At 48.6% G+C, this 12800-nt stretch overlaps 1 protein-coding gene across 3 annotated transcripts in view; it reads left to right on the plus strand.

Annotated features, from left to right (window-relative positions):
• PLCD1 (phospholipase C delta 1) overlaps positions 1-12104 on the plus strand; it is a 49864-nt gene extending 37760 nt beyond the window's left edge. For all 3 annotated transcript variants that reach the window (XM_057365431.1, XM_057365429.1, XM_057365430.1), the window contains exons 9-15: positions 4949-5110; positions 6351-6507; positions 6830-6946; positions 8307-8485; positions 8989-9121; positions 11453-11602; positions 11933-12104. In XM_057365431.1, coding sequence (XP_057221414.1) covers positions 4949-5110; positions 6351-6507; positions 6830-6946; positions 8307-8485; positions 8989-9121; positions 11453-11602; positions 11933-12024 — 990 coding nt within the window. In that variant the 3' untranslated portion in view covers positions 12025-12104. The remainder of the gene's footprint in view (positions 1-4948; positions 5111-6350; positions 6508-6829; positions 6947-8306; positions 8486-8988; positions 9122-11452; positions 11603-11932) is intronic.
• The last annotated feature ends 696 nt before the right edge of the window (positions 12105-12800 follow it).

Below are 12800 nucleotides of genomic sequence, written 5' to 3' on the forward strand. Positions count from 1 at the left end.
TCCCTCCCTCCCTTTCTTTCCCCTCAAGCACTTTACAGAAACAGGCTCCTGTGTAGATAGCTGCAATTCTCTTTAAATTGCATTTCTTTGCTAAAGAAACCATTCACCAAAAATTGGATGAATATACCTAGTGAGAGCTGGAGGAGTTTGTGGGTGAGATAAAGCTGGCAGTCAGCAGGAGAGAAAGGAGAGGAAAATGATCCACCCCAAATATCTTCTATATTTGCTTTCCCTCTTACTTTATCTCCTTTCTCCTTTTGTTTGGGAGTTTGATGCCTTGCTGATACATTTGATGCATTTGATGCATTGATRCAATGCCTAGCAAGGAGGGAACTGCTCTGGGCTGGTCCCTAAGCCCCAGGGCAATAAATTAGGATGARTTGTAACTTTTACTGCTGCTGCTTCAGCAGGACCTTGGCTCTGGCACAGACAAGGTGCCTCCATTGGGAGAAGTGACTCTCTCAGGGTGAGGATAMTCCCTGCACAGAGATCAATCTTTGCAAGCTATTACTGAGTTGGAAAACTACGTCTCCAGTGTCCCCTCCTGACTTGCTGTTTATCCTGGTGCAGGATCAGGAAAAGTGCTGATGGCTTTTCAGCTGATGGCAGYGATATGATGAAAGGAAGGAGAAACACCAAGCAAAGCAGAGAGTGATTTGTGTGTGAAAGGGAATGACCCCAACTTCCCAAAGATGGTTTTTCCATTCCTGTGCTCATCTAACCTCCTGCTCTGATTGCCCAAACAGACACGCAGCCCCGTGCCCAGAACTACCTTAGGGAATGGATTTGGGCTGATCTGCTCCATTGGAGGGATTGATCCATTTTTTTTCAATGGAAAAAAATTGCCAGTGTTGCAAGACCTGTCCTTTTCCTTCTAGTACTTTTCCTCTGCATTCCTGCAGAGTGAAGTAGGGGAGGGCAAAGGGCTAAAATGCTGATTTTTTTGGGTGTAAAATGCATTAAAACTGAAACATGAAGGAAAAACAAACAAACCAGGAACCTCTTGGCTTTTCCACTCCCTTGTGACTCTGACATGAGGAAGCCCGGGACAACAAGGTATTTTTTATATTAGGAAAAGGGTGGGATCTGCCACTGGGCAAAGGGCTGAAGGCTGTAAAYACAAACAGTCGAAGGATCGCTGCCGATGGTGTCAGCAGGGCAACGTCAGTAATTAAAAGAAGATTGACACAGTTTGGATTTGTGCTAACGATTCATACCACAGCCCGGGGCAGGAATCTGATTTATTAGGCTCCATTCAGGAACAGTGATGGGCTACACAGATTATCTAAATATTTCCCCCAAGCTGCTGTCTGTAGGTCCCAACAGTAAATTAAAGGCTGTAGGATGGAAGGCCAAAAGCCACAGAAAGGCCCCAGGCAGCACCAGGATTGCTGGGCAGAGCTGATCCAGTCTYTGCTGCTGATGGGTTGTTACCTTCCTGCCCCATCCCTGATCAGCCCAGGGGTCTTTCTTCTTGCCTGAAGTTCTTGAGCTGAGTTTCCTTCAATCTTCCCAACGCTTCCTCAATGATGTATTTCTTCCCCGTTTCTGGTGCCACTCACTGCTGGTGCAACACTTTAGTTTGCAGCTGAAGGACGCGCAGAGAGGGAGATGTGATGCAAATTAGTGCATCTGATCTGCACATCTTCTCATGAAGGTGAACATGATGAAGCTCACAGCTTCTCAGGAGCCTGGAGAGGTGGATATTCTCATCCTGAGAGTGGGATGTCAGGTGGCAGTGCTCAGACCTTGTGTATCCATTTCTGTGAGCCCTTCACTCAGGGCTCCTTGTGAGAAAACAGAAGAGTTGGAGGTGCGGTCCACCTCCACTCCAGTGTTTGTCCAAACAGAGGAAGAATCACACCCTGGGAGTGTTTGTTTCTCTCTGTTGACTCTAGAGGAGGTGCTGAAGCCACAGAAAGTTTGTTGAGGTGGATCACTTTACAAATCTTCCATTCCCACTGAGATGAAAACCAGAATTCAGACCTTGCTGTGGCTTTCAGGTTGTTCTTCCTTCAGGAGAAGGAAGCTTTCAGGTAGGATAAACCTGTGTATGCAGATCTTTTGAAATCCTCTGCTCATTGCAGATCTACTGCTTCTGATAAAATCAGGGCGTTCCTTTAAGATGGTTTCCGTGTCCCAGTGTGTCAGAACCATTTCACCTACAGAGCTAAGCTTGTTCAGTGTGCAGTGGAAAAGGTGTGAGAGCAGAGGAGCTCCACTTCCAGAGGATAAGGAATGCCATTTGTAGGGCGTGGGAGGAAGGGCAAGAGTTGCATCTATTCCAGCAGCCACTCCACTGTGTGTTCTCAGTRGAGTCCAGTGTCCTTGTAGCCTTTCCTAAGGTTGTGCTCCACCTTGGGTTTGCCACAGGCAGTTGGAATGGTTTTATGGTCTGCCTGGAGAATATTTATTGAGTATTTCAGCTATTGCTTCCTCCTAAGACAAGGGATCTGCTCAGCAGAGCTGAACTGATGAGCTGAGTGTCTTTTGCCTCGGGCTAGAAATACTTAATATCACATGAAGGGGAACCAAGAGAGATGGAGCAAAGGCACGTGTGTGTTTGTGTCTGTGCCTATCAGCTTGTTTAAAACACTGTTAAAGCAGATGAACTCTCAGGTTTAGGACTTTGCTTCTTCTGSAGGGCGGATTCACTGCAATGCTGCTATAGGATAAGAGCTTTTGCAGGAAATGGGGATGAAAATGCCCTGTTTGGGGTGAGTCTCACCCCTTGCTGTGGACCAGTAAGMAAGTGGATCTCCTCTGAGTGAGGTGGCACATGGGCTGCTCTCCCTTGTAGGCATGGGGGATACCATGGTCACAGGAGCAGTGTGCTGTGTCCATGGGGAGCACCTGCACCATATYCAAGGTTCCCCAGAGGAGTCCCAGGCTAGACAGGATAACAGCAGCACTGAGAACCCGCTGCTGACAGCCCTGGGATGGGTTGTGGGAGGGAGACACAGCAGAGGCTGTGTTGCTGTGCCCTGATGATGTYTCTCAGCCAGGATTGATCTGTGCCAGAAATTACACCTCCCACTTGCTGGGCAGGCTGAATGAGAGAAGCTTAAAAAGCTTAATCACCTGCTGGTAATTAAGAATCAARCAGTCTGCCCCAAATACCTTATCCTCAGTTCTCCACTGCTGAGCTGTGAGGTGAGGCAGCAACATTCCTCACGGGGCATTAGAAAGCAGAGACAGTTAAGATATAAAATATCAGGATGGTATCTGCAGCCTGGAGCAGGACAGCAGGAGCTGCTCTCAGCCTCTCCTCACTGTTCCCAATGCAATCCTTCCTTCCAGTCACAAGGACTGGCCAGAGCCTAAAAMCCCACACAGAACTGGATTTTGTGGTGGAAGAGCAGTGCAGAGCTGGATGTTGAGGCAGGAGGGTGAGGAGGGTCAGGAGATGAGAGCAGCAGATTGAGGGGAGGCTCTGAAGATGAGCTGACCTGTCTCACATCTGTGGATGTGAAGAAGCAGAGCACAGCTCTGCCTGGGAGAGGGCTGAGGGCTGGGGGGATGCTCTGGGGATGGGGAGGAGGATATTGCTGTGCTCTGGCTGCTCCTCTGAGTRACAGGGAAAGTGCCCCAGTGTAAACAGCTCATTTGTGGTAGCTGAATAAACATGCTCTTGGCTGCTGCCTCAGGTACCAGTGTCAGATTTCTGCTCAAACCCAGCTTCATCCACAGCTCTGCCAGGTGGTGAGGACTTGAGCTGGTCTCTGTAAAGACGTGATGCAATTTGCTTGAACCCACAAAGGGGGAATCATGTCCTTTGAAAATGCCTGTGCTGCTTTATAAAAGATCCTTGGTTTTCCACAGTCCTGTCATTTCAGTGTGGTGGGGTTTTGCTGCTTTTGCTATGTAGAAAAGGCAAATGCAGGGTGTTGCTGAGGAAAGGGGAACGTGCTGCACAGACTGAGGGGTTGTACTGGTTTATTCTGAGAGGGCATTTTTCAGGAATAATTCATACCCTCCAAAGCAAGGAGTGCCAAACACATCCAGGTGGCAGCAAATCTCCTCTTCCTGGAAGCAGCCAGGTCTGGTGCTGCTCCTGATTTTAAGGCATTACCCACTCAGAGATTGCCCCTTTTCTCAGTATTTCTCCCTGTTCCCAGCATCACTGCTGCCCTKTTTGGGCTCAAAATCAGCCCTTTCCAGGCTCCAGCCTTCCTCCTGCAGCCAGGGCTTGCACAAGGGTTACATCAATGCTGAGAGGTTTTCTGTGAGCCTTGAAAGAGGCTGGAGGGAATTGAATCATCAGAAGGAATGTGCTTGGATTCACTCAGCTGTGTTACGCTGGCACATGCTGCTGGCTGTGCTCAGCGCTGTGCCATGGGAGCAGTGGCAGGAAAGGCTGTTCCCAGAAGAGAAAATAGTCTGGGACCTCATCCTGAGGTTGTCAGCACCCTAAGGCTTCACMTGCAAAATCCCTTACATATTGAAATTCCTTGTCTCCTGTGCATGAAGCACCTTAGTGCACCTTGGATCTCACACAGGTTCCTGAGTTCGCATGTGTTTTAACCACACTTTGCAGAGCGAGGGTGGATTAAACAACAAGCCACACAGAGAGGCAAAAMTGGTGCCACAGCTTCCTTCCATCAGCCCTGACCTCCAGGCTTRGTCTTGTTTGCTGAGCCACATTTCAGTCTTGAAAAAAAATATTTTAATTGTCTTTAACAGCACAACAGTTTAAATTGTCTGGTTGAGGGTAGCTGTGTAGCAGAGGGGAATCACTGGACTTTCTGGGGTTTTCAGTCTCATGGCTTGTGCTGGCAGAGGCAAGGGAGGGCCTTAGTGTAAAATAATTTTTTTTTACCTGTATTTATGGGTAATTACCAGTCAYTGATGCAACTGTAAAAGCCCTGCTTGCAGTGGAGAGGCTTCTTCAGGGTGGGACAGAGCCTTTTCTAACCACCAGGTGTTTTGTCCACTTTTCCYTGTGCAGCAATTGAAAGGGAAGATCCTGGTGAAAGGCAAGAAGCTGAGCAGGGAGGAAGACCCYGTAAATGGGAACAACAACCTGGAGGCTGAGGATGTCTCTGATGAAGATGAAGCTGCTGAAATTGAAGATGAATCTGTGAAGACCAAAGTGGAGCAGAAGGGGAAGGTAAGTAAAAGAAGTAACYACTGGTAAATCACTTTTTAGGTGGGTTTTGTACCACACCTAAAGAAATAAAAATGGAAAAGCAGTTGAAATACAATTTTTCATGTGTTCCCAGCCAAGACAGGTCTCAGTGTGGTTTCAGCTACTCAGCTGGGGATATGTAAGGGTGAATTGTTGAAATTTCTGGGGCTGAGAATCCTGGTGTTTGCTCAGCTTAATGATCCCTTAAGGACCCTGCAGTGGGGACAGACCATGGAGCATTTATGGAAGCAGTGGAAGGGCTCAATCTCTCTGTCTGATTTCCAGAAATCTGTTTGTCATGGGACAATCATGACTTTGGCTTCTCCAGTCACATTTTGGAATGTACCTGCACCCTCACTGACTGTTCGTGAGCTGGAGGAGGGAGGGAGGGCAGATCTATGGGTAAGGGGTAAGCAGTTACYAAAGCAATTTGTGTGATGATTTCTGGAAGGAAGAGGCTGGCCTTTGCACAAGTGTTCAGCCCCATCATGTGAGGAAATGGATTTTTCCAGCATTCAGGTCCTTGTAAGCCCATGTCCCTTCAGGGTWCATTCCCAGGTGACACAGACACATTCAGCCCCACTGATGGCAAAGATGATGGGTGTTGCCTCTGGATCTGGTTTCATCCACGTTTCCCTGTGATGATTTGCTCACTCTTTGAGGGTCTTATTTATTTCTCTGCTCTCTAGTCAATAATGTAGAYGCTATTTTGACATCTGTCACTTTCTTTTCTTGCCTCTGATGGGAGCTGGTGACTCTGACTTGCACCAATGAATGTGGCTGTGGATTTGGAGTAATCAAAGCATTGTGAGAACGTCCTAGTTCAAGGAGAAAAAAGCCCAAGCTTTGTGGATCCCAAAAATCCTTCACTTGCCTTTATTTCCAGGTTTGCATGCCTGGGCCTGGACAGTATGGAAAGGTCATTGCTAAGGCTCTGTTACAAAGTTTAGCACCTGGATGTGGGTGCTGAAATACAAATGGTCCAGCAGAGAGCAGCAGGAAGGGGATCCCACTAATAAAGGGGGAATCCTTTCCCACTCATTCCTGCCCAGGGTGACAACACAGAGGGCACACCAGCAGCCACTGAGTGTTGAGAGTGTGCATCCTTTTTATGTGAAAAGGTGGAGGAGAGAAGCCCCAGGGGTCTTGKAGAAAACACAATTATYGCTTTTGAGCACGACTGCAAAAACKCCCCACAAACCTCTCGCTCTCCTGTTTGTAGAGTGACACCTTGAAGCTGGCCAAGGAGCTGTCAGACACAGTTGTCTACTGCAAGAGTGTCCATTTTGAAGGCTTTGATGACCCCAGCCATCCTCGGGCTTTCTATGAGATGTCGTCGTTCTCGGAGAGCAAAGCTCTGAAACTGGCCCAGGAGTCTGGTACGTGTGTTCCACCCTCCTCTGTCCCTCTGTTCCCCAAAAAGGAACAGTTGCTGGTGCAAAAGGCATCCCAGAAAAATGGGTTATGACCTCTTTGGTCAAGCATGTCACTGAGAAACAGTGGGTAGAGCTTAATGTCCTTGAGGCTTGTCCTTCCCTACCAAGAAGGGCATTTGTGCCAGTGGTTCCCATTCAGCCAGACCTGCCCGGCAGACGGGAGCACACAGCAGCAGCAGCAGCAGCAATGGGTTAAAGTAGCTCCAGCACTGAAAGGAGGTTTTCTTCTGGTTTTTTTTGGTTTTTTTTTTTTCTTTCTCTGTAGGAACCAGTTTTATCCATCACAACATCAGGCACTTGAGCCGGATCTACCCAGCAGGCTGGAGGACAGACTCTTCCAACTACAGCCCCGTGGACCTGTGGAACGTTGGCTGCCAGATTGGTGGGTGTCACTGGGAGGCTGCAGGGGCTCAGCTGGGGTCACACCTGGCCTGGCTGTGGAGGGGCTTCAGCTGAGGTAGAATCTCAATCCTTTCACAGCCCGAGGCTCAGCAGTCGCTGGGAGAGACCAGCTTTCCAGCCAGTGCCCAGTGACTTTCCACAGAGCATTTCCTATCTCACCACAAATCCATCAGGAGAGGCTTTTCTGCACATTARTGTGCAAATCCCTGCAATTTCACTGTCAGCAGAGTTATTGCCATTTAACAAAGGAGGAGGGAGCATGMGCTCCATGGGTCCTGCAGACCCCACAGGGGCACAGGTAGCACCCCTTGCCATGTCTGGCCTCAGGACAGTCCTTGGGAGGCACCCTTGGGGTACAGAAAGGCCAGACCTGCATGGTTTATCTGACCTCAATCCAGTATTTGGGCACTCAAAGTAAGATTTTTTCCAGAAGCCCTGAGTACTTGCAGCTCCCAGTAAAACCAGTACTGCAGTTATCAAAGTCTTGCTGCAGGTGGAAAAAAAGGGGAGTGCCTTAAAATGCTCTCAGCCTTCAAGTATGACAGGGTGGAAAGGATCCAGGACCAGTATAAATTTCTCTGCCTTAAGAGATGTCTTAGATGTTGCTAAAGAGATTAAAATCATCTTTGAGGAAATCAGGGGAGCACTGAGGAGCTGCTGGGGTCCATGTGTGGTGTGGGTGAGGCTCTTCACAGAGACTGTTCCAGGTTTTCCATCAGTGCCTTAAAAAAAGATATCGACCAATTGGGAAGAATACAAGGAATGTGCCTGGTGTTAGACACCAGTGAGGCTTGATCTATTTTGGGCAGCAGGCAATGAAGAGATGATTTGATCACAGCTTCTGTGCTCCCACCTGAGGAGCTCAGACAATGAGGAGCTYTCCAGTCCAAACAACAGAGGCATCGGTGCCCCGGGCATGGCAGATTAAAACAGGCAGATGTGGGCTGGAAAGGAGGGTTTATAATGAGCCTAAGTAGCCAGAGAAATTATCTGAGAGGGATTTGCTGGCTTCACTGCAGGAGAKAACTCCTTCAGCATAGAAATTAAGGGGTTTATCCAAAAGATGCAGGTGCTGTAGGTAGCATAAATTCCATGCAGGACAATTTTTGATCCTGTGGAAGGCAGGATGGCTTTAATGGCTTCTCCTGTCTCTGTCATCTCTGGATTCAAGAAATCCTCAGGGCTAGCAGGCTGTGAGGGTCAGAGTTTACCACTGCTCTTTGAAGCGTGGAAAAGCCAATGTTTATGTCCATGAAGTGCAGTTTCATSTGAACAGAATTAGCATGAAAAGATTCCTATTGATTTATCTGAGTGACTGAAGTTATTTATTTATGTTGCAGTTGCCCTAAATTTCCAGACAGCAGGCACAGAAATGGATGTGTACCAGGGTCGGTTCCAGGACAATGGGTTTTCTGGGTATGTCCTGAAACCAGAATTCCTCCGGGATGAGCAAACCAAATTCAATCCAAAATCCATCACAGAAGGAACATGGGGGACAAAGAAGAAGCTCCTGCTTAAAGTAAGAATAGAAGTGGGAAAACATCTCGGTATCATCCACCTCTGAAGGGGGGAGGGTGTGTAGATTCTACCTTCTCCTTCCTCTGGTCCCACCTTCAGTGTTGTCCTAACCCTGCTGATTTCCCACATCTGGGGTCTCTCATGGATTTGGATCCTCCAGGGGTGTACTCACATGTTTAATGCTGGGCAATGGGTTAATGACAGTATTTGCTGTTGTTCAGAATGGTACAGGCAGATGTGCAATCACTTTCCCGAGTTCCCCAGTATGAGCTGATCACTGTGGGGACATTCAGAGAAGTTGCCTGTAGCTGGCTGGGCTGGAGCAATGTTCTTTAGGTGCTTTAGCTCATGACAGCTTCCCCTGAAGGATCTCACAGCACCGGCTCTGGACGGGCAGCACCAGCTCTCACAGCAGATCCTGCACTCCTGGTGAAGGAGAGGGAATATTCCAGGGAGCCCSCTCTCCTGGTGATGTGCTGACCTTTTCCTCTGTTTCCTCCACAGATTATCTCTGGTCAGCAGCTGCCAAAGGTGAACAAAAGCAAAAACTCCATTGTAGATCCCAAGGTAACAATAGAGATCCACGGTGTCCAGCAGGACAACAACAAGAAGCAAACCAAGGTCATCGAAAACAATGGTGAGGGGCTTTCCTCTAAATTGTGCTCCCCTGAGCAGGAGCCCTTTCCTATTCCTTGGCAAGACTGATCCTGTGGCCAGACCTGCCCAGGGCACCCAAGCCTGCCCACATTAACCAGATACACGAGGTGTTGCTCTTCTGTTGTCCTGAGACAGAAATTCCCTTTAAAACAGCATCAGCCACATGAGTTGTTTGGGGCTGGCTGCCAGATTTGCAGAGCTAGAGCTTTGGAAGTGCTCTTTACCTCCWTGCAGCTGGATTTGGCCTGGGGTGCAGAGGTTTTCACGAGGATCTTCCCAGAGGAAGCTTCTTGTGCGGCTGATTGTGTCCTAAAAGTGTCATAAACTCACAAAAAATTGAGGTTGCAGGGAACTTCCGAGGTGTCTGTTCCAGCTTCTGCCTATTGTAGGGCCACACAAAGTTTACTCAAGCTGCTCAGGGTATTGCCTGGATTAATTCTGAATATCTCAAAACTTTGAGGACCATTTCTTATCAGTGAGACATGGCTGTGACTTCCCTTTGTGCAGTGAGRATCTGAATATTATGGCCTGCACAAACACACACACATTCTGCTTTTCTGYGTGGAGTAAGAGCCAGGCACTGGAAAGCTGGTGCATATTTTCCTGCCTGCTAACAATGTTTCCCTTTCYTCTTTCCTGTTGGAATAAATCTGGCCTGGCTCCTAAAGCTCATTTCCGTCACCAACAATAATTTTTATCGCCTGTCAAGTGAAAGTTGTGTAGGGAACATTTTGGAGCTGCCAGGGYTGTTCCTCAGGGCTGCTGAGCACTTCCAGCCCCATGGCCATCCCTTCCCTGGCTGGAGCAATACTGGAATGAAGCTGGAGTGATAAGTGCTGCCTTAGGGAAAGCAAATCAAACAATGAAAACACCCCTGTTGGAAAGGATCAGCTGCAGAGAGGGATTTGCCTGTCATGGGCTGAGGTTTAAGGTGTGTGGCCATTACAGCAATTCACCTGGTTTGGTATTTTTTTTCCAAGTAGGACAAAGAGGCAAATAGAGACAAATAATTGGACTCTTCCAGATTTTTTTTTTTTTACTTTTAATAGTCTAACATATTGTTAGTAACACAGTTGGCACTTGGAGGTATATATTGAATTGGACCTGATGGACTTGAGGGTTTTCTCCAAGCTAAATGATTCCATGTTGGTGGGACTGAATCAGGGGCWATGGCACAGAGCAGGTCACAAACAGCTCCCTGTGGAGCTTGAGAGGCTGCAGGAACCTGCTGGCTCTGCACCTCTGAGCATCTCAGTGGCTCTGAGATGGGCTGAGAATCCCCCACAGGTGCCAGCACAGARAAACCTGCTGTGCCAGGGCTGGTGACTTTCCCTCAGCTTCCATGATTTCTGCTCCCATGGAATCAGCAACACTGTGTTTTCCCCAAGGATGAAGGGAGTCATTGTGTCCCCTGAACAGYCCAGTTGGGTTAATCCTATAAAAGTCCAGATAAAAGCACAGGTATTTTGTACTGGCACAGTCCACAGGCCCATCTCAGCCCCTTCAGGGCCAGATGAAAGATCCCTGTTTCCTGCTGGATGACCCACACACCTTCCATAAGCAGCAGGCTCCAGGGGACACCGTGCTGTCCTTGGTCACTGCTCAGCACAGGCAGCAGGGTTTCCAGCAGGATGTCCTCTCCTGTTTGCTCCTGGGGAGTGGTTTATTGACACTGCACCTGCCACAGCCTGCAGAGAGAGCACTGAGCTTGCTCTGTGTCCCTCGTGTGTGCTGGTCTCAGTTTTGTTTGTTTTGTGAGTCTGGACCACGTGACTCTTACCCAGACTTGATTATGCTTTTTGTAATCAGACACTCCTCAYTAACTTTCTGGCAGATGGGGAAATTGGGGCCCAGGGTGATGATTAGGTGGGTGTAATCTCAAACTGTTGGAGAGGCTTGAGACCCCAGAGAGCTGTCACAACACAAAAGCACAGCTTTCCTCTCTGGCCTCCCCTGGTTTAGGGCTGTAAATGTTTGCATCAAGTCTAACAGCAACCAAAGATATCCATGTACCAGCCAGCAAGAGYCCGTGAAGCAGAGCTGAATTCCCTCTCTGGCTTCTCACTCCTTGCTAGGACCAAAGTGTGCAGTGAGCAGCCCAAGTTGAAGGATTTATTAATTCCAGGTTTATTAATTCCAAATCTGTATCAGACCATGGAGCAAGGCTGTTGGCACCTCTTMAGAGCCTTGGTCTGGCTCAGATTAGGCTGTCAGGCAAAGTCTCCATCCATTTGCAATGCATCCATTGGTCCTTGGACCACCRTTCTTGCTGCCAACATCTCTGACCTCCCCCCTTGTCTGTGCTCCCCAGGCTTTAACCCCAACTGGAATGAAGAGTTTACATTCGACATAGAAATCCCTGCRCTTGCCCTGGTCCGGTTTGTGGTGGAGGACTTCGACATGTCAACCAAAAATGACTTCATCGGGCAATACACCCTTCCCTTCACRAGTCTGAAGCAAGGTAAGGCCCTGCTCCCTGCTCCTCACAGTCACTTTGGGAAGCTGCAGTGCCCTGGGTGAGGGGTTCAGGTCCGTCACTCCTTGAGTCAGAATGAATTTTTTGGGCAGCTGTTTTTTGGGAGGGTCTCCCTTGTCACCAGAGACCTTGGGCACATTTTGTTATCCACACTCAGAGCTGTTCCTCTGGGACCTGCCTGTCCAGGATCCCGTGGGAAACTGGGAACAAAACGCTCTGAGACAGGGACATGTTTGTGCAGGGTCCTGGCAAACACCAGCAAATGCTTTTCCAAGTGGACTAAAGGCCACTTCCCATCTGTGTCTCTGCCTCCAGGTTATCGCCACATCCATCTCCTGACCAAGAACGGAGACCCGTACTCCTCCTCCACCCTCTTTGTGTACATCAACATCCAGGACTGTGATTAGCAGCCTGGCTCCTCCAGGCCCCAGTGAGCCTCCTTACAGACCTGGAAGGAATTCAGTGTGTGAACTCTGCCAAAGCCAGGGTCAGTCAGTCCCCAGCACCTTCCCTGGAGCAGCCCTCACTGCTCCGTAGGACCCCTGAYGTGAAGCAGCCATCGACCTTCTCCCTGCTGCGTGCTGGAAACATCCTAATGCTGCTGTTGAGATTCATCCTTTTGTACCTGTTGGACCAATCCAGCTGTGGTTTTAGTTCACTTTATTTAGGTTTTTTAATGTTGCTTTTAACGAGAGGATAGGAACTCCTTTTTTGGTGAAGTACAGCTCTTGGGTTGGGCTCGGTCAGGCATCTGGGCAAAGCACCCGACATCTGTGCAAGGAAAAGTCTCCCTCAGCACTGAAATCAGTGGCCAAGTGCCAGGTGACTCTTGCAAACTGCAGGTGTCGGGCATCTTTCACCATATGAAAACGGGGACACGATTTCCCTCTTCCCTGTTACAGATTAAAGAAGAAAGCTGCACTACAAAGCCCCGTGTTATGTAACCCGAGTTTCCTTTTGTGTCGTAATAAAAAATGCATGAACACTACTCTGCCTGTGCGCCTGGCTCCYGGCCAGGCCGCTTTGCTCTCATCCTGTGAAGGAGAAAGAAGCTGCCGAGCAGCAGATTTCCCTCTGACCCAAAGTGAAACCCACTCAAAGGGACCTCAGAAAACATCTTTTGCCAAAGACAGTGGAAACACGCTCAACTGACAGTAGGGCTTTTTTTTTTTTTTTTTTTTTT

Source organism: Malurus melanocephalus, unplaced genomic scaffold, assembly GCF_030028575.1.
Source record: "Malurus melanocephalus ecotype Western Australia unplaced genomic scaffold, MMel_1.1 scaffold_52, whole genome shotgun sequence".
In the NCBI taxonomy this organism is placed as follows: Eukaryota; Metazoa; Chordata; class Aves; order Passeriformes; family Maluridae; genus Malurus; species Malurus melanocephalus.